General features: G+C 34.3%; 1 protein-coding gene across 16 annotated transcripts in view; it reads right to left on the bottom strand.

Moving 5' to 3' along the window:
• LOC125675218 (trichohyalin-like) overlaps positions 1-26,562 on the bottom strand; it is an 86,660-nt gene that overhangs the window by 11,307 nt on the left and 48,791 nt on the right. For all 16 annotated transcript variants that reach the window (XM_048912786.2, XM_048912768.2, XM_056165202.1 and 13 more), the window contains 16 exons: positions 22,453-22,633; positions 21,723-22,015; positions 21,104-21,587; positions 20,910-20,960; positions 20,731-20,814; positions 20,530-20,633; positions 20,157-20,325; positions 18,835-18,999; positions 18,123-18,251; positions 17,525-17,700; positions 17,120-17,225; positions 16,894-17,040; positions 14,918-15,019; positions 13,495-13,671; positions 1,693-1,824; positions 38-252 (listed from right to left, as the gene is read on the bottom strand). In XM_048912786.2, the coding sequence (XP_048768743.2) occupies positions 38-252; positions 1,693-1,824; positions 13,495-13,671; positions 14,918-15,019; positions 16,894-17,040; positions 17,120-17,225; positions 17,525-17,700; positions 18,123-18,251; positions 18,835-18,999; positions 20,157-20,325; positions 20,530-20,633; positions 20,731-20,814; positions 20,910-20,960; positions 21,104-21,587; positions 21,723-22,015; positions 22,453-22,633 (2,715 nt within the window). The remainder of the gene's footprint in view (positions 1-37; positions 253-1,692; positions 1,825-13,494; positions 13,672-14,917; positions 15,020-16,893; positions 17,041-17,119; positions 17,226-17,524; positions 17,701-18,122; positions 18,252-18,834; positions 19,000-20,156; positions 20,326-20,529; positions 20,634-20,730; positions 20,815-20,909; positions 20,961-21,103; positions 21,588-21,722; positions 22,016-22,452; positions 22,634-26,562) is intronic.

The raw sequence follows: 26,562 nt of genomic DNA, 5'->3' as shown, positions 1-26,562 counted from the left end.
TCATATTTGCTTTTTTTAAAAACACTATCCAACCCACTTTTTCAGGTTGACTTTTCTGGGACTGTTGCCCAGAATTCCTGAGTTGCGTCTGCATTCATCGTTGATTTCATTGACAATGGTCCTTTCCACTCTGTCCAGAGAGTTTTCTAGCTCCGGCCTGACGTATAGTTTCCTCTCGGCCCTGAGATTACACAGCTCCTCCTCCTGTCTGCGTATGGTGTCCTGCAACCGTTCAATCTCCTGTTTATGTTCCTGGAAAGGATTTGTATGTACATGTACATAAAAAAAATGTCCAAGCAGATACATGCAGATTTCAAAAGATTACAAACAATCGACTAATAATATCTAGTACTTTGTCACACTTTGACAATTATTCCTCATAAACAAGGAATGAGATTTGAAAAGTTTTCAGAATAAATGGTAATTTTAAAATACACCAAATGAAAGCAATTTTTCCTCATTTTATACAATATATATGCTATTACTACAGTAACTTGATCCGAAGAGTCGGATCACGTCGAGTTGACAGGCGCGAATCATCAGATCACACGAGACGCAAAGCATCGAGTTTGATCTGATGATCTGTGCCTGTCAATTTGACGTGATCCATCTCTTCGGTACTTAGTACTGTAGTAATGATAAATTTATTACACACCCCATTACTTATTTTTGAATCCACATTTATTAGATAATAAATGTAAATTATAAATCATACAAAACACATAGTGTGAAATTATTTTTTGTGTATGCAGTCTTGTTTGTGACACGGCAATATTTTCCACAAAAAACGTTGTGTTGATGCATTGTGACATCATCAGTTTCAGAGGATACTGATACAGAATCAGAAACCCACAGTGTGGTGATCCAGGTAACCGGATCACACTCTGTAAAATGCACAGCATCAAAAAATGAAACATTGATGGGTATATAATAAATATATATTATTACTACAGTAACTTGATACGAAGAGTCGGATCACGTCAAATTGACAGGAACGGATCATCAGATCACATGAGACGCAAAGCATCGAGTTTGATCTGATGATCTGCGCCTGTCAACAAGACATGATCCAACTCTTCGGATCAAGCTGTAGTAATGATAAATTTATTATATACCCCCTAATGCATTTTAAATCCACATTTATAAAGATAATAAATGTAATCCAAATTATCAAAAACACAGACATACCATGAAATTGTTTTGTGTATGCAGTTTCATTTGTGACACGGCAATATTTTCGACAAATAACGTTGTGTTGATGCATTGTGACATCATCAGTTTCAGAGGATACTGATACGGAATCAGAAAACCACAGTGTGATGATCCGGAAAACGGGATCACACGCTGTGAAATCCACAGTATCAAAGAACGAAACATTGATGGGTATATAATAAATAGTAAGCTGGAACTGTAGTTTACACACTATACCTGTGTATCTGATGTAATTTGATACACAATTATAAAGAAAATGTGAATTTTTTATGATTTAATTGGAGCAACATTGTTGTAGCAACGAAATGGAAATGGACGTCAAAAGTAAATAAATTATCATGACTTGAAAATAAAAAATGGTATACATGTACATCTGCTGTGTATATCAATTTTGATTAGGTCATCAGATCCAAAATACATGTACTTAGACAGGAACCTAAATTTTTTAAAACAAAATTCACGGTGGCCAATGCTTTGTACCTGTTTGAGTTTTTCCCTGGCTCGGTCCATCTCCTGCAACATCTCGTGTTTTAGTTGGTCCTTAGCTCGAGCCACGGCCATCATGCGATCATGTGCTGCCTGCTTGTTCATCTGGCGCTGATCCTCAAGATCCTACAAGGCATTTTACTGACATTAGAATACTTTATCCTGCTTCAGACAAATTTGTTGATATATGATTGGACAAAATGGAATCACATGATGGAATTTTCATTATATAGTCTCCGTGAAGGAGTGTATCAGTTTGCCAACTATGATGTCAGCACAAGTGACCTGCGAAACTGTGTAGCTTACTTAATATTTGGTTTCAATGCATGTCAGTTTTCAGTTTCGACAATTTCAATGATTTAATTAATACAATATCATTTGTTTATTTTGATCATTTAATTTTACTGTTAATATCTTAAACTCAATTTAAATCATTCATAGGGCTGTCACCAGTTATTCAACTCCTCTCTCTTTCTCTATCTCCCTCTCAAAATGAAAAGGGTGCAATCCCTCCCCAATGCTTAGTAATATGTATGCGATATATATATACAATTAAGAGCATTGAATTGTTTTTCGATTGTACTGTTAAATACGTAGAACCACGGGGCTGACCCTCCATTTTTTTGACAACGTTCAATTTCTGTTATTTTCACATGCAAACTAATTATTTTCACATGTGAAATAAGATTAATTGGCGGATTGGCCCCCACCCCACTCTTTTGGTGGTAGTAATGAATAGTAAAAACGTAATAATGAATTAACTGATCAATTGAAGGATGAACGGAGCCCCCTCCCTCCAATTTAGGAGTACGAAGTTTGGACAAAAGAGACATTTTAGGTTTCTTTTCTGCTTGTCAACAATTGTAGAAGACAATTTCTCCTCCGACTGTCCCTATACACTTTGAAAAATGATGCTGCATGTTTGCGTACTATTCTAAATTTTTTCCAAATAATCACTCAGCGATACGAATTACATTGTTTTTGCAATTGGCAGCTGCCATATATAAATTAAGTGGCGGCCGCCTGATAAAATAACTGGTGATCGCCAGTTAATTCATATGGCGGCCGCCAGTTAAATTAAGTGGCGGCCGCCACATAAATTAAGTGACGACCGCCAGTTGAATAAATATTAATTCTATACCCTGGCACCTATCGGCTTCCGTAGGATTCTTATCAAGGGACTCTCCTGAATTTGAGTAATATTCTAGCAGCATTTTCATTGTTCTACAGAAACATCATAAAACATTCATAGATGGCAATACAGATTTCATCGCTCTCATCTACCATATTAAAGTTTACCACCCACCATCACTTCAAGGTCAGAATATCAGTATAATAATCTCAAAACTTATATAAGGACATGATGTACCGTATAAGCAGAATTTTTAGCGAGGATTTAATTTTGGTATCATTATCGGAGGAAGCTGTCTTTCTTAGAATTGTAAAGTTGCTAAATTAGCTCTTGCTAAATATATCTAAATACCAAAGAAAAAGTTGTGGTGCACTTCTGGCACACTGTGTGCTGCTAGCAGCATTGCCTGCACACTTCTGGCAAACAGCTCTGGCACATGGATTTGTTTGCCACTAACTTGCAAGTTTGCTAACTTGCAGCAAACTTGCGACACATTTGCAGCAAACTTTGCATTTTGGTAAGGATACATGTATATAATACCCATAATTTATGGAAAAATCACTGTAATTTGTGTCTCATTAAAAATACCACTTATGTGGTATTTGAATCATATCATAGAGAAAATAGGAGGTTGCAAAGTTTTATTTCATGTTTATCTCCAATGAATTTAAGAGATATGGCAATTAAAAGTATGTGAACCACTGAAATCACAATGCCATTTTGGTGAAAACAATTTTCATACCGCAAATATATTGATTGGTAAATGTTGACTTAGTTCATAAAAATTAAATAACAAATTTAGTTGATATGTTTATTCAGTTCAGAAATCAAATATTTACAAACATTCTTGTAGATAACGCATAAAACTTTGACAGGGATATAGCTATGAATGAAATCCAGATTAAATTATTAACAGACATGACCCATAAATATGGTCAAAGCATTCTGACATTTGCATACTAGATTAATGCACTTTGAGCTAGCTTGTGTTTCATTGATAAACTATCAGAGGATTTCCTCCTATTTCAAAGTAAAAAGTTCCGCTAGTTCTGCTGATTTTGCTCATTCTATTAGAAGTCCATAACTGCATTGTTTATTCAAAGGTCTTTATTATCAGGAAATTTTCAACAAGCCTCAATGGTTAACTGTGTGTTCACAGATAATATAGAGTACGTCTGTGCCCTTTTCAATATATATGGTCTTACCTTTAAAATTCTGTATTCGTGTAAGCAAGTTTATACAAGAATTTTATACACTCCCCAATAAAAATCTGAATGCATGATACTTTAATTTGTTATAAAACATTTCAAACCCATTTTCATAATTGAATGATTGTTTGCAGCCCTCTAAAGTTCTACATGCTAAAATCTCTGATATAAGAAACAAATGAATGAGAATTGATTTCAAAATGACATGTATATGTTATATATGGGTTAAAAAGGTACTGAAATTACAAACTGTCCCTATAAAAAAACCTGTTATTCTCACAATCCACTTTTATTCAATTTATTTTTATTCATGTTCAAGAAAGGAGGCACCAGAAGCAAACTGCACCTCAAATCAAAATAGGACGAATTTATGAGTTAAATGAATCTCGCTTTAAATGCAATTTAATCAAATGATCCTTATTTGAATCTAAATAGCTGTTTTTCTATATCAAGCAAAAGTATATGTTCTCAGTGTCAAGTAAAGAATCAATTCATATTACATGATTGAATGAACATACACTTAGATCATGAAAGCAACACAGTCCTGATGCAAAGCACATTAATGTATATTCACACCCGAATTAAATTCAATAAATTCAACGAAGCTTAGCACATACATCTGCATTCTTTGCTTATAATGTACATTACAGTATAAATTCTAGTTCAAACCCTCCTATTACATTATATACAATTACCAACTTTTGCTGAAGTCAAGCTATTCGGGAACCATATCAATCCAACAAACGTGATATTTATAACCAAGGCGAAGCCAGGGTCACTGTTATGTTCATTTAATTGACGACTCCTTATACGGTATTAACCAAATCAAAAGTCAGTAAATATTTCAATATATGTTGATATTTATATTTATAAATTTCCTTTATCTAAAAATCTAAAACTTTGCATTTGTGTGATACCACAAGCCAAATACACTGACATCACACTGAACAAAAAGTTTGACATCACCAAGCAAGTCAAACCCATTATAAGATCAAGAAAGCAATCATGATTTTTTCTTGTGAGTATGGGAGGGTGATAAAACAATTCAAATGTATAGACTGCTTGCCTGCGGTTAAACAAGTTTATCCAAACAGCCAATAAAATTTATGCTGTTAATAAATTCTTATGATAAAGCTTACGTACAGTATACTGGTAGTTCTATAGTTCAAGCCCTCAGTACTACTGATAAAGCTTACGTACAGTACACTGGTAGTTCTATAGTTCAAGCCCTCAGTACTACTGATAAAGCTCAAGCCCTCAGTACTACTGATAAAGCTTACGTACAGTACACTGGTAGTTCTATAGTTCAAGCCCTCAGTACTACTGATAAAGCTCAAGCCCTCAGTACTACTGATAAAGCTTACGTACAGTACACTGGTAGTTCTATAGCTCAAGCCCTCAGTACTACTGATAAAGCTTACGTACAGTACACTGGTAGTTCTATAGCTCAAGCCCTCAGTACTACTGATAAAGCTTACGTACAGTACACTGGTAGTTCTATAGTTCAAGCCCTCAGTACTACTGATAAAGCTTACGTACAGTACACTGGTAGTTCTATAGTTCAAGCCCTCAGTACTACTGATAAAGCTTACGTACAGTACACTGGTAGTTCTATAGTTCAAGCCCTCAGTACTACTGATAAAGCTTACGTATTTTGGTTTTCAGGGGGGGGGGGGGGGGGGGTCTACCCTACAAAATGCATTATTTTTACCTAATTCAAAGCAAAATTTTCTGACAAAGGGGTGTGTGTGTCAAACCCTGGGAATCACCCCCTATGGATCTACCACTGTATGGCCAGTACATGCATTGATTACATTAAAATGTTCACACTTTGTAAGTATCATTTTGCTCAATCCATATGTTCAATGCAAGGTGAAGATAACGAACAGTGATCAATCTCATAACTCCTATAAGCAATACAAAATAGAGAGTTGGGCAAACACGATCCAATGATTTTCAATGATTCCTCAAGAGAAAATACTCATGCAGAGGCCTGTTTTCATTAGGTTTGATTTTTTTAATTATGGTGTAATTGATGTATTTGTGAATTTTGTCATCATCAAATACTTAATGAGTATAATATTTTGTGAAAAAAGATACATTATTTCATCTCCATGAGTCTCTAATAATTAATTTACGAACAGCAGTTTTTTAACAGGCACATTTATGACTATTCTACAATTATCTCAACATTTTGGAACAAAACACCCGACATATTTTTGTTCTTACTTGGACAGCGACCATAATCTATTTTTGTTTTATCTCAAGCACTAATCTTAATTCCATGTAATGCTTTTATTAATAACTTGCATAATAATATGCAAAAACGAATAGCTATTGTAAATAAATTACTGCTACTATTATTTGATACCGTGTACACTCAAAGACACCATACAAAAAGATTAATACATGACTACAGTACTATATCTTTGATGTAAGCCAGCAAAAAAAAAAATCTTTAGTAAACAGACTTGAACCAATCACCATGTTTCAAAGACAGTTAGGCAACTAAAATCAAAAGAAAATCATGTGAAGAATTCCGAGTTCCACACCGAGTGACACAAGATCAATTTTTTACTTTGACTGTGAACATACTGATACTGAATGAAATATCACACACTAATTATACTGGTTGACAGTGAGTAAGGACTTTTCTTGTCGTTAATTAAGTTATTGATTTTGTTTTTTTACCAACATGAAGGATCTTGCAGCAGTATTTTTTTTAATAGCCATTCTTAATTACCCTTTCTTCTTTTGTCTAGAAAATACATTGCACAGCTAGTATATACCCATTAAATGTCCAAGACTGTTTTACATATATACATGTTGTAAACTTCACTTATTGAAACACAGGTCAGAATACACCTGGCTTTCTAGCTGAAACACCTATTGTCTATGAGAAGATGGGAGGGAGGGTTGTTACATTTTAAATCTATACTATAAGAGTGCTAAATAAGCAAATCAGATTAAAATCCAGAAATATCTAGTTCAATGTTTTTCAATCAAATTGCCAAAACCAAACGACAATCGCACTAAAAAAAACTTGTATACATAATCAATGAAATAATTATGACCACGGTTCACACTCTTTGCAAAATACAAGGTACTTACATACAGACAGTTGGAAAATCTAGTTCTTATTTCTCTTAGTTGGTCGTAATCCAAATCCATTCCAGACAGTTGATGACAAACCACTTGAAACAGTTTCAACACATTGGAAGAAAGTCTGAAGATACTTCAGCTTGGAAACAGCCTTTGTCAGATACAGTTTATTCTTCTCAAAATTTATAATACAAAAACTACCACTCCAAATCGTCTGAAGTATGCTGAAGGAAATTGGGCATAAAATTTACTACACATTTAGATTTACTGCAGTAAGATTTCATTGGAAAATGAATGGGTCACTTATAATGCTATCAGTTTACATACTATTATGTTTCTCTCAATCCAAGGAGAGACTTAAGAAAATGCAGGTACAGTGTACCTCCTAGTATCTGCATTCACCAAATCCTTAAATAAAGATCCACTAGATGAGAATGAATAAAGCCAGCCGGTGAAACACTGCTCAAGTCAAAGCACTTCTGTCCAGTAAAAGGTGACTAGTTTATTTAAACTGAAATGGTATTTACACGTATTTCCCTGAAATATGATTATGATGTCATAGCTATTATGACATCACAAAATAGCGCAATATAGCATGCATGCATTCACACAGGCATCTCACAAAATGTTCTGGGCAGCACAAAGTAATAATATAGTTCTCATCAGTATTTCAAGAACTTGAATAAAAATGAATTTGGTGTTAACCCTGCAGTACAGTACAGAACAGTTACAACTGTTTCAGTCCTCAGATATCACTATACATTTACCATCCAGAAAGGGAATTCACAACCACAGGAAAGGAGGGAAGTTGACATTCAATTAAGAAATGCCTGTTCTTCTGCACAATCTCTATCAGACTTTAATAATAAAATGCTGGAACATATGAAGAATTCCATCCTAAAAATCAATATCCAGGTAATGACGGTATAACCAGTGAAGTATAGGTGACACAATAATCCAATCAAATTCTAATTCAACTGGTGCACAAAATCGAGGAGTTTCAAGGGGCTAAAAAGGGAAAAAGTGCTAAGAGTAATATCTACTCTATATCCACCCCTATTGCAGGGCTATGAATAAGACGTGTGACTAAGTCTACCCTAGTGGAATTAGAGCAGTTAAATATATAATGTTTGGACTTTCACAATACGACACCTTGAGAATTTGAGCTGAGCCTTTTAATACAGTACATTGTTTGGTGTATACAAAGATCATAATAACGTGAAGTTTTCTTTTCTCATCTAATCTGCTCAAACAATACAGTGATAATGAAAAAAAGAACATTTACTATTCACCTGTTCAACAATGCCAAGTAAAACAGGTTTAATCAAGAATTATGGTATTCAAGTGGCAAGCCATGAACCGACTTGGTTATACAAACTTTTCAATTTAGAAAGTGATAAAATGAAGAGATTTGTTTTGTAGATAAGATAAAGTCATAGAATACCACATCTTCCGATCCCTTCAAAATCTATCAGGTAGATTTCAAATTCAATGACTTCTGACACAGACATGTATAATTTATTCACAGAACAATACAAATAACAGTCTACTGAGATTAGGTGAAAATACCCATTTATGATTTTTAAAAAACCCTCCATCTATAAATATCAAATGTTTGACCCCATTACTCTAAACAATCAGTTCCGGTTGAGCAGATTTGCTCCCATTTTAAAACATAAGGAAATTTGGACATTGACACATATGTCAAAAAGTAAATTCTAAATTTACAATAATGAAAGAATTCGTATGCATCAAAATTCAAATTTCTTATTGCCAAATACACCAATAAAAGTGATATATGTATATAACAAACATATTACATGTCTACTTATACATTTCTCTACTTCTGTGATGAATTGTAATATACGGAAGATATATATTAAACTATTAAATAAAAGGGGTTTTATATTTTTAGCACATACTATATATGAGATTAAACCTTCCCCTCCCCATAACAGGCATAAATTCATAAAGAAAACTATGGACATGATGAAAACGGTAAGGACTTCCAGTTCTTATCTTTTTGTTTTGTTGAATTGTTCAGCATGTCACTATATACAAGCAAGGTTTTATATTTTGTACAAAGTTGCACATGTTTTTGTGACGTCATTTACATCATGTTGTTTATTCAATCGTTACATGTTTACATGACTAACTTAGTGTCATCAGTAAAACACACAAAATAAATTCAGTAAGCTTGAAATTATTTCTTTTAATGATTATGTTGAAGACATCTGGCTATAATTGTCATTGTATGAATTTTCAAACTTTACATAAAAATGTTATTGCATATGCATGTACAATACTAAATGCTTAGTGCACAAGTCATGGTGTTTACTGTTAGCAATATCTACTGTTCATATTTGTGACAATTAATCATAATTTTTTCAAGGAATATTGTCGAATTGGTACATCAGATTGCCATGTCATATTGGTTGTCACCTAATTTGTAATACTGAATGAAAATAAAGAATCACAAAGACGCATATACTTGCAAGTTATCATACAGAACAGCACCAACAGACCCCCATGATAACCTTTCAGCCAATGTAAACAGCCCTACTATAATCAACCACAAAATCACTGACCTTAGGGTGAGCAGATGAAAGAAGCATTGCCGTTGGCAATTAAAATCTGCTTTACCAAACATTAGTAAAATCATAAAGGACCCAATGAATTCAATATATTGGACATTCTAGGTATCGACCAAGTAATTTTACTGTATTCCACAATTAACGAGAGAGAATAACGAGAAAACAGCCATTATCATTATTTCCCCCCCAAAAAAATTCCAGTGAAATTGGGAGCTTGACAGCAATACATATTTATCTGTGTCTATTTATCTTCCTTCTTTCAAACACTTGTGCTAAGACAAAAACAGCTACATAAATTATCACAAGGATAATTTTGCTGGTTAAGTAGTTAAACTGAACACAGCACAGCATGCATAAAACATGCTGGTTGTTCTGTTTCTCATGAATTTTATATAATTGACTTGTTCTTCCATCAATCAATATTTTAACTAAAAAAGGATGTTTATACTGCTGTATATACCATATTTTCCTTACATTTCACATTAATCAGAATTCTTGGAATTGATTAATAATCAAAGGCCTCAAGGCCTCAGAGTACTCAATTTCCAACAAGGAAAGGAATATACAGCACCATGAGATTTAATTCTAAATCTTTAAAGTAAGGTAAAACCAAATGTACATGCATATATTATGCTTAACTAGATATCTGTTGAATTTCAAGGTCACAAACTACAAACACGACACATCGGCTTGAGGAATTTACCCATAAAACGTTCAAAAGTTGTGTGATCTATGGTACCCAACGATGTACATATCAGTACGTCAAATATCAAAAACCTACCGCAGACAAAAAAGTAACAGCCCGGATTCAGTTTGTAGCAGGTATCGATACAAATTATTTTCTTGAAGTCTTCAAATATTTTGATTGACTCTTTCTTCTTGTTTACAAGAAGTATTCCCACATAAATGTACCACGTACATGAGTATGTAAATGATGTTAATTTGTTCATTGTTTATTTACACAAAGCAAACATAGAATTCATTAGTTCATTTGAGATATATTTTCGTCATGACTCTGTTTGAATATTAGTTCAAGAATCGCCATATCATTTATTTTCATGAAAAGTTAAATGCAATATATCAATTTAAGTAATATAAAGTCCTTATTCTTCTACACCCCCACCCCTCCTCATGTTCATGCATAATTAACAATATCATTATTTCGATATATACTTCATAAGTCTTTCACCAAAATTGTTTGCCTAAGATTTGCATATACATGTATCATACATGACTAATGAACAAATCTTAAACTCAGTGATTATATGCAGTGTCTGCTTTCATATCGTAGAGTAATGTCTTCTCACAATTGTATTCAGTTGCAGACCGGCTATTGATGCCCGATTCTAAAATATTTTCACATTCTTTCGCAACCACTGTATGTGTTCCATTGACATTAAGAATTTTAATGAAAGTAAAAGTGAGCAAGCTCACATACCCCACGCTCCAACATTGCTTGACAGTGCATCACATAATGAATGGTAATGCTATGCATTACTGATGGGCAATCAGACGAAATTCATAATAAAATATCATTCATACATGGAACTGGATACACATAATTGATGATAATAGGATTCTTAAAGAGATTATTTCAATAAATTCCTTTCAGAATTTAATTGGTAGATGTATACAAGTCAGAATTCACAATATACTCAGGAAAAATACAACACAATCATTTATTCTAGATGTACAAAGAGTATACATCAAGTTATGGAAAATTCAGTAAAATTATAATTTTTAACTTTAAAAGTCATTCACAACATCAATTTTATCATATTTTGGTTTAAGTTTTATGTTCAAAAGGGGCACAACTCCCAGAAAAATCATTGAATCTGAATTTCCTGGGAATCTGCACATCTACACAGTGTGTCCTTATCAACTACAAAGTTTCACAAAATTCTGTTAAGTGGTGTCAGAGAAGTTGCACTTACAAGAACAGGGCAGACAGGCTTGAAATTCTATGGTAAGTTCAAAAGGGGCATAACTTTTAAAAATATATTTTGGCGCAAGCTTTATTTTCAAAATGGGCATAACTCCCAGAAAAATCATTGAATCAGAATTTCCTGGGAGTAAGCACATCTACACTGTGTGTCCTTATTAACTACAAAGTTTCACGAAATTCTGTTGAGCTGTCTCAGAGGAGTTGCGCTGACAAGAACAGGACAAATGGGCTCGAAATTCTAACTTTCAAAGGGACATAACTCCCAGGAAAATTATTGAATCAGAATTTCCTGGAAATATGAACATCTACAGAGTGTGTCCTTATTAACTACAACGTGTCACGAAATTCTGTTGAGCGGTCTCAGAGAAGTTGCGTTGACAAAAAAGGGACTGACAGACGGGTCAAAAACATTATATTCTCTGCAACTTTGTTGTGTGCTGTATAATTAACAGAACAATTAACATAAACTGGCTGTCAAACTATATTCAGTTGCGTATGAGGGTGGTAGTGAAGAGGAGAATCCACAGGACGGGACCGATGACAAGGAGTAGCTCGCTATGCAAGTTGATTAAAAAATAAGGACAAAGAATCTATATTTGACTTAATGTACGCTCTTTGTTTTATTTTGTTGTACAATCATGAACGTCTTTGCTGAAAAATTGGACAGTCAGTGCAATTAAATCTCAAGATACTCTGTTCAACTGACTGATTCTCTCTATCTGACTGTTGTGGTGAGGGATTGTGTGTATACACTATTTAACTGACTGATTCTCACTATCTGACTGTTGTGGTGAGGGATTGTGTGTATACACTGTTTAACTGACTGATTCTCACTATCTGACTGTTGTGGTGAGGGATTGTGTGTATACACTGTTTAACTGACTGATTCTCTCTATCTGACTGTTGTGGTGAGGGATTGTGTGTATACACTGTGTTTAACTGATTCTCTCTATCTGACTGTTGTGGTGAGGGATTGTGTGTATACACTGTTTAACTGACTGATTCTCTCTATCTGACTGTTGTGATGAGGGATTGTGTGTATACACTGTGTTTAACTGACTGATTCTGTCTATCTGACTGTTGTGATGAGGGATTGTGTGTATACACTGTTTAATTGACTGGTTCTCTCTATCTGACTGTTGTGATGAGGGATTGTGTGTATACACTGTTTAACTGACTGATTCTCTCTATCTGACTGTTGTGATGAGGGATTGTGTGTATACACTGTTTAATTGACTGGTTCTCACTATCTGACTGTTGTGGTGAGGGATTGTGTGTATACACTGTTTAACTGACTGATTCTCTCTATCTGACTGTTGTGATGAGGGATTGTGTGTATACACTGTTTAACTGACTGATTCTCACTATCTGACTGTTGTGGTGAGGGATTGTGTGTATACACTGTTTAACTGACTGATTCTCACTATCTGACTGTTGTGGTGAGGGATTGTGTGTATACACTGTTTAATTGACTGATTCTCACTATCTGACTGTTGTGGTGAGGGATTGTGTGTATGCACTGTTTAACTGACTGATTCTGTCTATCTGACTGTTGTGATGAGGGATTGTGTGTATACACTGTTTAATTGACTGGTTCTCTCTATCTGACTGTTGTGATGAGGGATTGTGTGTATACACTGTTTAACTGACTGATTCTCACTATCTGACTGTTGTGGTGAGGGATTGTGTGTATTCACTGTTTAACTGACTGATTCTCTCTATCTGACTGTTGTGGTGAGGGATTGTGTGTATACACTGTTTAACTGACTGATTCTCTCTGACTGTTATGGTGAGGGCCTGTGTATATACACTTACCCCGTTTAACTGACTGATTCTCTCTATCAGTGTCCCTTTGTGCTGCCTCTCCTGTTCGAGTTCATTAGCCAGGTTATTCAGGGTCTGTCTGCTCTCTTTCTGTTCCTTCTCCCTCATCAGCATAAATTCCTTGTCTTTCTCCAGCTTCGCCCGTTCCTGCTTCAAAGCTTCCTGTACCTGTAATTGATAAATCAATTATCTTCATCAAAATTAACAATTGGTTACAAAACATCAATTAAAAATGTGAGTGTTACTTTACTTTAGACTTTGTACCAAAAGCTCACAAAAGTCAATATGAGAAATGTTCTCTAGACGCGAGACACAGTCCCAAACAAAATGAATTTTCAAAAAGATAAATGAATTCTATATCTTAATATGGCTTTCAGTTATTCTCGTGGGAAAAGGAAGACTTCCTGCAGACATCATGCAAGCAGAGTTTCTAAATGTTTGGCTTAAAGCTAGCTTGGTTCTTCATACCAATATGGATAACAACTTACGGATCACAGGGGAAAGCATACAATGCATGGATCATTTTTATATGGAAATGAAATTTCCCCCGTGAATTATTCACATGCAAAATTTAATGTTCTGTGGTAAAGTCAATTATAGACAAAAGATATTTTTTTGTAATAGTTCAATAATTGTGGACTTTTCAGTTTCTATGGAAGCTAGTAACTAAAAAACAAAATTCACAGACTGATTGTATTTTCCGAGAAACTTCTAAATCGAAAATTCAACTAAAATGTACTAGAAACACATTTGTTACATGCATGAGGTTCTCCATTTAACTGTTCTGGACTTCTTGATTTAATTAGATATGTTCAATCTAAAATTCTGGCAGCTAGTGTGGACTGAGGAAAATTTGAATAGTTATCCAGTCCAACTCGTGATAACAAAACACCCTATCTTCCCAATATGTGATATTTTGTGACATGAAAAATGGATTACTTTTATCAGCAATTTCTGTTATATTTGAATATTTTGATGGTTCCTGTTTATTTTCCTTGAAGCAAAATTCTGAGGTTTATGTAGAATCGACTATTGACTTGTAGCTTCAAACAGAATTTGAAATGTTTTGTACTTTTGAATGGGTATAACGATATTCTCATGCATTGTTACGTCATTGTAATTCTTTTGTCATGAACAGACTGAAGACTACATTTCTTTCATAATACAAGCAATCAATTTTATTCTAATCCTTATTTCATATAAATTCTTAAATAAATCAATTTATAGACATTAATTTCCATATAACTTTGGTATCCATAAATTGAAAATCTGTCCCGTGATTCTTCCGTGTTTTGAACAATTTACATGATTCTGTGATACTGATCGAGGATAAAGATTAAGCTATATATATACTCCATTTTGTATAGGTAACCTAACATGACTTTGGACTTTATCAATTAATCAAAAAAGAAACCTTTTGTTCTGTGTTATCCTTGATTCTTCTTTCCAGAAGAGACCTGTCCTTTTCCAGTTTACCAACAACGTCTATCAACTGAATTATCTCCTCCTCCTTTTGCTGCAGAAATAGGACAACAGTATTAGTTGAATTCCAACATTTCAACTCCAATCAATAACTGGAAACATATATGAGATTTTATGAAAAATTACAGATGATTCTTATAGCATGTAAAATATAAAAATGAGTTAACAGGGGTGAGTTTTAGTTCAAAAGAAAACAATTGTGAGATTTGTGACTGAAAAAAAATATAATCAAGTAAATATTAAAGCATGTTTACTACATATTACAACATGTGGGTAATGATTAAGAAATAAATATCACATTTTCGTGTGTGTTGCAGGATAACCTCCGAGATCGAGAAATGTTTTGAAATATAAAAGCTGAGGCATTAGTTGAGGTATTTATATTTCAAACAACGTACATTTCGAGACTGAGGAGGTTATCCTGCATCACCCATGGAAACAAGAACGTAATTTCTATTCTACCACGGCCCAGAAATATACAGCCAATCTTTTACTTATACAGCTATGAATTAGGTTACCATGACGTCATGGTAGACTAGGTCTGCATATTTCTTTGCAGACGAAAAAATTGAGTGGTAGGGTATAGTAGATCTATTTGAAAAATATCTTGTTTGATGTTGACGGATCATATCAATTGCTTTGATTACACAATTCAAGAAAATTACACAAACTTGGAAGAGGGTTAACTTGTCTGTGCATGGACATGTTTGTTTACATGTGTATTGATCTCAGAATGTAGTAAATTGATTTATATGAATGACAAATAGTTCTTCAATCATTCATGAATTTGTTTTGCAACATATATTGATTAATTTTTATAATTATAATATTGAATGATCAGTTATCGACTTTATTGTTGTATCATAGCGAAACACGAAGTGCCAAGAAGTTGTGCATCCATTTTCTCATAATCAGTTATTACAAGGGAAGGTAGAATTATTAGAATAATGAATGTGGTATTCCTTTGATCTTTGCAATAACCGTGGTAGAATTGTTTAATACTACATTTGTGAAGTATGATCAAGCAAACATTATTAACCTGTCCATCAGGTGTCTTATTATATGATTGAATAATTCCAAACTTTCTGATTGGCTAAGATCAAACAAACTAGAAAAAAAATAAAACATTATATTCACCTCCACTTGCCTTTGAAGTGAACGTAATAACAAAAATTCACAAATTGATATCATTGTTTATTAGCTTTTGGCTGTCCAATGAAAACGTCTGTCTATAATCAATCTCAACAAGGTCTTGCACGGTAAGATGGTCAACAAGGTATCTGTTTGTAAGTGATAGTAACCAGTTTCTATCTTTTAAATCATTCAATCATATAATAGAACAATTATTGACATTTCCTTGGTCTCATCGTACTGAATGACAAAACGTCAATAGTTGTATAATATAAATCTAATCTCAATTCTAACAAATCTGTATGAAATAGCCATGACCAAAACAATTATATAATGATTAAGTCTCAATGTATTGAGAGCACAGTAAAACTTGTGGTACATGTATATATGCTTTTCTGTAAGGATAAGTCTGAAGCATTAATCAATTGTACATTGTTGGCAGATAATTTCAGCTCTAAACAGCATGGTATTTTGAGTTTTTCTGCTACTCGTGCCATTTTGATATGCACCTTAGAATTATCTTACATGTGATAAATTTGCTGCAATATACTGATTGAAACACTGTGTTACCTTTTTATTATTGAGAGTGTGAAATATACAAGGTTTAGTACAATAAACGTTAGATAAAATAATATAGGTACTTAAAAAGAATATACTTTTACCTTTATATACTGTCAAAAAAAAATCAAGAGTAAGCCATGATGCACTGTGTACCAAGGGAAGTAATAACTATTTCAAATTAGAAGGGGGGTCTAGAAATAGATTTATTTGTGTTACCTTGAGGATTTTTTGGTGCTCTGCAGTGGCACGCTGAAGCCTCTCTTCTGTTTTTGATCTCCCTTTGTCCAGATCTCCCCTGATGTTCTCTATAGCTTTCTGTTTCTCCAGAAACAAATTTTCTCTCATTTGAACCATAGCTGTGTCCTGCATGAAGAATGGAAAGGATGAATGGTCACATACTGCAATCAAACTTTGAATAATATTCTTATTTTCATTCCTTTACCATTTCTTTCCTCAGGGTTTGAAGTGTTCGTTTGTGATCATCCAACAGGCCATCCTTCAGGGTTTTCTCCCTTTCCAACTGCCTTTTCAATTCTCCAATCTGCTCCCTGTAAGTTTCAATGTTGTTTTTATTTTTTCATTATTTTAAAATACAAGTATTGCATATTTACCAGATGACTTATCAAAATTTTATTTTATTCCTTATATAAACACAAAGTCTGGTTTCTCATATGACTGATCGCATTAACACATATCATCACATATTTTAAAATTAGTTGTATTTATTTACAGTATTTCAATTTCAGATCAAGATTTTATCATGATAAATAACTTCAAAATTAATCTACATGTATTTTTCATTGGAAGGCTGAAAAAATTCCAGTATCTGGTTGACAAAATCCTGTACCTGAGTCTGCCATTGATTTCCTCAGTCTTGCTGTTCTTCTCCTTAACATCTGCCAACTCCAAACAGACTTTGTCTATCTGGGTCCGTAGTTCCTCAGCCTTTCCTGACCTTGGCCTGTATTCTGCTTTAGAGGATTTGGACATTTCCTGCAGCTCTTCATACAAACTGGCTTTATCCTATTGGTATCAATTTTAGAAATAACACACATGCTATAAATTCCTCATTTATACTGAAAATATACCTCAAAATCTCATCTTTACGATAAGATTTCAAGAACATGCATCTAAACTTCAGGAAATATATACAATTAAAATAAACTAGATCTGATGCCCTCAAGATCATAAACTGAGAATAAGTCTAAATTTTGAATCCAATTAACTTTTGAAATAATTTTCATAGGCAAATAAAATTTTCAGTATATGTTTGTATTTGAAGTTTTGTATCAATCAGCAGTTTTAATTTTTGACATCTAGCTGTGCTACAAAAATCTAAGATATAGCTAATCAAACTTTTTACCTAAGCCTTTTCTCTGTTTATGGTCTTGAAGCCTGGTGTTTGAAGTAAACCTTTAGAAAGATAACTCCAACTTGCTACTTACCCTGATCAGATTTGTCTTGTCATTCTCTAATTTGCTCAATGCTTCTTCCAGTTCCCGTACTTTCTGGGAGTCCACTGTCGGGTAAGGACTGCGGTTTTCTTCCAGCTGACTTGACAGATTTTCTAATTCCTATACAATGTTGAAGTTCATATGTTGATACTGATAGTACTTGGCACATGCAATTTCCTTCTGTATGTGTTAAAGATATAGTCACTTTCTTTTTTTCTTTAAGTGTATAGTTTCAAGGACTAATACACTCATGTGCCATGGATCCAGAAAGTTTTGAAAGATCAGACTTTATTTTCTAGAGATCAGCATGCATTGTCAAAGAAATTTTGGTCAGTGATTGATAATATACCAATATATCTATACTTTGAGAAGGATATGTATGTAAACTTTGTCACTTTACAAAACTACATGACAATAAAAAAGAACACCAGTGCAGTACTATACAATATACCAGTAGTATATGTGTACTTATTTTGTGGATTTCATAATATTTGTGCCTTTCATGTTTGAGCAAGAGGTTTAAGGTTTGTACCAAATTCTTTTTATCCATTATTGCACAACACAGCAGCGCTAATTAATTTATGATTACGTCAAATACTGCATCAACTCTGAATGCACTAAATCTTAAAATACACTCAGTCTAAATAAGAACACACACGGCAGATAGTAAAGTTCCATGTCTATCAGAAGTATATTCTCTTACATCTTTGAGTTCCTCAACCTTGTGTCTGGCCTGTTTCTGTTCATTAAAAAGGTCCTCCTTTGCCATCTCCAATTGTCGGACCAGTTCATCTCTCTCTAGCTCCAAGCCATCTGCCTGTCGAAGTCTGTGCTTCAGGCTCTCGTTCTCCTGAATCAGGGCAAGAGTCTGCAAAACAAAAACAGAGTCTATAATATCGAGATAAACTCTGTAAAAGTGTATTTCCAGGCTGTCCAGCACCCTTGGACAAAAAATAAGGGCAAATTTTAGGGGTAAAATTTTTAAAAATTAGGGCTAAATTAGGGCTAAAATTAGGAATTTTTAACCAAATTGCGGAGGTTTTAATTATTTAAAAGGACTTACCATGTCAAATTTGACAATAAAGAAACTCACATGACACACAAATAAGATGTAAGTACAGGAAGGGCGTATTCCAGTGTTCCATGGTCTCAGCTATTATTGGCTATAACCTAAAATCTCAACTCTTTATCACAAAGTCACAACCAATAAACAAGCTTGACACATGGATCCACAGGTCAACTGCCTTTCACTGCATCAGCATTATCTGAATAAGAACTGCAATCTACGTTAATAACACACATTTTGTATGAATGCATTTTGATTTTTCAAGACTGATAAAAAAGTAGGAATTGACATGAAAAATAAGGGCTTTTTTAGGATTTCCCCTTGAATTTTACATTTTTTTTAGGAATTTTAGCAAAACTGAAAAAATTTAGGAATTTTTAGGAATTTTAGGGCCGCTGGACAGCCTGTATTTCATTGCAAAAAATATCTGACATGGCTTACTTAAGGACAAAAAAAGGGATGCATGGGTTAATAGATATTTTTTGGCTTAGTTTGGTTGTACGAAGTACCAATATAAAATTCCCCAAAAATGAGGGACTTGTAAATTTTCTATGATGTTCAAAAGTTAAGATATATTATCCATCCCTATAAAACTCTACACAATTTGTTCCAACTGTTTTGGACATTGAGAAATTGTGGAAATAAATTGCATTTCATACAGTAAGTTGTATTCATTTACATTTAATATAAAAACATAGATTTAGTTTAATTTCATTTTCATTATTTAAAAAAAATGTTTGTTAAACTACAAATGTAAATACACTTGTAATCCAATACCATATCATGAATTTTATCTAGTACAGATCAAGATCAAGCACTGGAACATAAAATAATTTTTAGTTTCAGAGGTTTGTTGTCACCAAAAATCAGTTTTCTAATTTCAGTATCATAGATATGCATCATCCCTTACTCAATGGTCATAGACCTTATGTCAGATAAAATGTTCCAAATGTTCACACCCTATCATCCAGATGGCTCTGGTCTATCTGTAGAATATCACTTGTCCTGGACCGGAGCTGATCCTCATAACCTTTCAGTTCCCTCTTTCTCCTGTTTAAATCTTCACTCATTCTCTCATAGTCTCTCTGCTTATTGTCCCTCTTAAATTCTGTTAACATCAACTGTGTCCTGAATGAATACCAAACAGAAAAAAATATAAAACCAATATGACAGACATTGCAGAATCATGTTATACGGATATGAAACTGGAAACAATGTAATTCATCCAAGGAACTTCCATAACAGTTCATAGTATTTGAGTTTAAGTGCTTCTTAAACAAGCAAGATCCACTGCTTCTTCTCAAGAGTTGATGGGTTATATTGGGAACTTGCCTGGCATCTTCAGTCAGTGCTTTGATTTCTTTCAGTTGTTTCTCTGCTGTCCTCAGGTCCACTAGAGTTCTCTTCAAGGTCTTTGGTTCTTTCTCATTTTCTGACTGTAAATGGTAAACAAAACATCATGTACACCATCTTCATCAAGTACATTTCTAAAGCATGAAACCTCAAACCATGCAATTAATACTTCACATTCACCTTGGAAGGCAATCCCTTGGAAATCCACTCAGAGCGAAATGATGGCCTTTCTTTGTTGTAAGCAAGATCCAAATAAGTAGGCGACTGAAATGAAAAGATATGGATTTCAATAAGTTGACAGACTTATAATGTGAATATGGCCATCAACCAACATACATTCATGAAGTATCAGTACTTACAGCTCTCCCAGCCTCTTGCACAGGAGGTGGATAATCTTGGAAGGAAACAGACTGCAACAGCACGTAAAAATAAACAGAAACTTGATACAATAAATATATTCATCTAAGTGCTATATAGTAAAAACATTCTTCGTATATTCATGAAAATTATCACACATTGTAGCACAAACTTTAAAAGTGAATATTTTTGTTACCAGTTTTTCCTCTGTATTCCTTGGTGAGCCCCTCCCATTGAGGATGGGACTGATTCGCCCCAGTGAAACATTTTGAGGTTCATGTGATACACCGGGTCTCTCAGGTGAAGTCTGGCTTCTCTCGTGGTTATATGGAGAACGACTGTAGAAAGGCCTCTCTGAGAGACTCCTACTCATTGGCTGGCCAGGACTCTCACAAGCATCTGACCTACGACTTCGAGTTCTCCCTCTCTCTATAGGAGAACTGGTTATAGGATTAAATGTATGACTAGTAGGGCTTCTTTCATACAAAGAATTGTCAATAGCATCACTGAAATCACTGTCCTGATCATCGTATCTGTCGATTGGTTTTCGAGATTTGGGTCGGACCAGTTGCTGACTTCTTTCTTGTTCTCGGGAGTTTTCCACACAAGCTTGTTCCCCTCTGTCTGGCATTTGAGATTTTCTTTCTCTTGGGGAACTTGTCATAGTGGGTGAATCCATTCTGTTATAATGAGAAATATTGTATTGAGGTCATGCTATAATGACATGGTGAATGAAGCAAATCTGCTTGGAAACACTCATCATTACATGATTACATTGATGATTCATCTGAAACATTTTTAAAGCTCTGTCTTACTGAATATCAGCAGTCCTGTCAGGAGAATAATGCCTCGTTGATGTGTTTGGATTTTGTACATCTGAATACTTCCTGGGTCTATCCATAGCAGAGGTGGTTCTCCTCTCAAGGTCCCTAGGAGAACTGGGTTGCGCTTCCAGTTCCATCGGTCGACCTATCTGGGACTTCTGTTTGGGTGGGGAAGGACTGGAGGAGGGGCTTGCTCTTTCCTGAGGAGAGGGGCTAAATCGGCCCGTTAAGGGAGTAGGACAACCTGGAGGTAGCTGTGATCGCAGGTCTTCATAGGAAGGAGACTGTGAAAAGAGAGGTCATTCATTAATGGAGTTTAAATCTAGGGCTGTCATTACTAATCACTACTGTAAAAATACACAATAAAGCATTCTAGGACTTCAAGTAAAATTATAAATCTAATATTGCATGAATTAAACACATCTCTGAATTCTTTAAGTATGAATTGCATGTTATAGGAAGAGTGACTTTTAAAAGTACATGTACATTTGTAACTAAAGCAGAGTATATCAAATTCTATATTTTTCAATGACCCTTTGTTAATATATCACGTCACTGCACTCCTTGATTTTGATCACAGAAAGGCTATTTGTGCCTGTCAGTTTCAGTTCAGCTCCATGAAAGATGTTACAAAATAATGAATTTGTAAGTCACTGAGTGTATTCAGCAACACTAAACAACATACATCATATAACTAACTGAAGCAGAATTCCCAACTAACCTTGTTGATGGCAGAAAATGAGAGGTTCATGGCAGTACGTGTGGGCGACTTCTCATCCCGGCGGGAGGGGTTACCCCGGGTCTTCCTCTCGTCCATCTCTTTTTGAATCCTGGCTGATTCTTGAGCCAGTTCTTCTGTGTTCATCCTGGCATTTGGTCTTTCAGCCTTCTTAGAGACTGGCCTACAAACAAATTAAACCTGGTTAATAACCGTCAATAATCCATGCCGAAAAAAATCAATGCTTAATTAAGAACATATGCTCAAGTGCAACATCTACTGTCACAGCTAAAACCTGTTGAATGCACCTATAACCTCCATACAACATATCTGTACACTCTGTCCGCCTGTGTGGAAAGAGTCAACGAATCTAGTCATCGAGTATGCTTTGTCTCCGTGTTCTTTAATTAGTCTAGCAGTGCTGAGGATTCCATGAGATAGACTTATGTTGTATACAGCCTGCGATATTTAAATGACTATCTGTAAAATCCATCTAATCATTTAGACTATGCTGGAGTTTCAGGTTGATAGGATTGAATTGTCCAATTGTATTATATTGGTGACAAGGTGAACACTGAGTAGGAGAGAGATTCAATATTTAATCAAAATCACATCTCAGTGGAATCTGTTTAGCTTCCAGCATTGCACTTCATACTGAAGCTAAATGGGGGCAATGGAGCATCATTTTCAAATCCTGTCCACACATGATCAACATAATATAACAAAACATATATAGATTACCATCCATCAAGTTTCAAATGCAATTCAACAGGAACAAAATATTAAGTATTATAGATTAAGACATACTGTCATATGTTTTCCAATATTACATCAAATCTTTTGAGAAGTTTTTTTTTAATGGTTGTTCAGGAATCCATGAATTTTTATGGTGTGTCAACCTACATCTATTGGTACATGCATACCTATTGCTTTGAAATCAACCCATATCACTGTTGCTTTAAATTTTTCGATCTTTTAATTTTGAAATTATCAGCGAAACACCTTCACAACCATGAGGTTTTTGAAACTTGCATGGTTCAAACAGATAGGTTCAGTTTAAAGCACATTCTGAAAATATAACCCCTTTAACACGAACGAGGTGTAATCCCCTTAAATTCAGTAACTGGTCCACTAAGTGAAACCTTAAAACCAAGGTCTAAATAAGGAGTCTGACACAGAATTCTCCACAGAATTTTTTAAAAATATGAGGGGAAATTTGTTCTTGGGATATCCTTGCAAAACTTCAAGATAATATGAAGATTAACTGGATGGCACTGGAAAATGTCAGGATTTATTGGGACAGTGATGAAACAGGATTGGACTGAATTTGACTACTGATAACTTCATTTACTTGATCAAGGTATAGGGCTCACGGCGGGTGTGACCAGTCAACAGGGGATGCTTATACTCCTCCTAGGCACCTGATCCCACCTCTGGTATATCCAGGGGTCCATGTTTACCCAACTTTCTATTTTTATTCCTTATACGAGTTATGAGATTGATCAGTTTGTTATCTTCACCTTTCATATGCTGGGAAATCCTTCAACGTTCCAGTTTTTCTCACTGCCTCAAAACCTAGGAATGCTGATGGTAGGATTTGCTCATTTAGACAGCCTAATCTTTCTTTATTACAAATTTATTACATTACAAGTTAAAGCCAACACACTAGATTCAAACTTTGTTTTTTAAAGCAGTAACCTTGACCTTGAACAAGTGACCTTGGACTAGCATCTTCAGCAACCTTTGTGACAAGTGTTAGCATATGGCATTGCTTTCTTATAAGACATGGTTCAGACATAAAATTCAATGTGGATCTTCTACTGACCTTGAACTTAAGCAAGTGATCTTGTGTAAGGATCGTGACACATCCTCAGATCATAATAGCAGTCTATGAGAAAAGCATGAGCACCTGATGTTCCTTTGTTACAAGGCTATAGCTTAGACACAATCTGCAAGACAGATGGAGACACAGACAGAGACTTCATTGAATCTGACTGGGTGATTCCCATGTATATCAGCACTCCATACTTCATTTCCAGGGGTGAAATAAAACTCACTTTTGACACCACACTGCATGGTTTATTTTGTAATATGCTTAGATCATATTGCATAAGTACTAAATTCATTTAGTACATACTTTGAACTTACTCCAGCTCACCTCAATGTTAACCTACAGCAGCATTAAACATTGTGCTCTAGCTCACATTACTTATTGCCTTTTATCATAATATATCTTTACACATAAATAGTACTTATTACTATTAATGCTTATTAATCAATAGTTTATTCTGAATACTTTTTCTGAAGGAGAATTAGTGGAGAAATTGGGAGAATAAAAAAAATCACCCCTCAGCAATTTTCTCATTTGCTTGGGTATGAAAGCCTAAGCTTATCACTGTGACATCACAATGTACAAATAGCTGTAATGTCATATCCTATAACACATAACATATCAAATAAATAAGGCTTATGATGTCATAGCTTTAGTAAAGTGACAACAGCCACTATTATGACATTAGAGTTGACATTAGAGAATAATACAATTATTATTTCAACCATGTGATCAGCACCCTGCCTATACTTCCAATAAGATTTATGTCAATTGGGTATAATGAAAAAGATGCTTACCCAAACTGTCAAATAATGGAAATAATAAGTACAGTACACTTTATGGTAGATCAGTTTATTTTATAAAGATTAATTGATATAAACATATAGACATTTATTTTTCCTTTTTTATTCATTTTTTTATTTATTCCAGAAATCACAACACGAAATGATTTAATTGTGATGTTATGATCAAGTGAGTCAATTCAGTGATCTTTTCTGGGTTTCAAATCATTTAAAATATTCATATTAAAATATCATAATATAAAGACTATACACATTCTAAATATGAATTATCATTCTCCATCAGCCAGAAAGACTACATTGCTATGTGAAACACTCGGTATCTGATCAAATGTAAAGTATACTATTTCAAAAGAACTCTATTTCCCTAACGAAGTTGTACAAATGACAACTTATTTCTTAAACCATTTAAATTGAAACAGAATTTGAATAGACTGGCCTACATTATAGCTACCTGTTCATTTAGTGTAAAGCCATATGTTCTTCTGAGTCAATGCAACAAAAGCTGACTAAAACTAGAAACTGACAAGCTCAATAAAAGGGTTCTTCCTCTGTCCAATCCAAGTATCATGTATAAAATTCAGGAAAATATTCCCAAGGTAAAATAAGTTGTTTCAGTCCATAGAAAGTGCTGATGATGGACAGAATGATTACTATAGGGCACCTGCCCTAACAATCAAATAATCATGAAGATGTTTACTGAGCTTTTACATGTGAAGGATGACAATCCTCTTGAATATGTTTTACACTTCTATTTTATGTACCAGTGACGATATATATATATTATTACTACAGTAACTTGATCAGAAGAGTCGGATCACGTCGAGTTGACAGGCGCGGATCATCAGATCACACGAGATGCGAAGCGTCGAGTTTGATCTGATGATCCGCGCCTGTCAACGAGACGTGATCCAACTCTTCTGATCAAGTTACTGTAGTAATGATAAATTTATTATATACCCCGTTCTGCATTTTAAATCCACATTTATAAGATGATTAATGTAATCCAAATTATCAAAAACACAGACATACCATGAAATTATGCTTTGTATATGTAGTTTTGTTTTGTAAAGCAGTCAATATTTTCCACAAATAACATTGCGTTGATGCATTGTGACGTCATTGTGACATCATCAGTTTCAGAGGATACTGATACGGAATCAGAAAACCACAGTGTGGTGATCAGGAAAACCGGATCACACGCTGTGAAATCCACAGTATCAAAGAACGATACATTGATGGGTATATAATAAATATAGGTATACACATAAAATTAAACTATTGCCCGAGATGGCCACTATAAAAGGCAAAATATTGCAGGAATTGAGTGCAAGATATTTTTTATCATATATTTCACAATTTTTATAAAGTGACACCTAATAGCAATAAAAAAAAATCATAGATTCTTATATCAATGTAAATTTCATTCAATTAATTTAGGCAAATTGGGATGTCAAGATTTTGATCGGTGTTGCAGAGAAT

Source organism: Ostrea edulis, chromosome 1 (genome assembly GCF_947568905.1).
Source record: "Ostrea edulis chromosome 1, xbOstEdul1.1, whole genome shotgun sequence".
NCBI classification, from domain to species: domain Eukaryota; kingdom Metazoa; phylum Mollusca; class Bivalvia; order Ostreida; family Ostreidae; genus Ostrea; species Ostrea edulis.
Note: the sequence above shows the minus strand (reverse complement) of the source record. Positions and strands in the feature narration are given on the sequence as shown.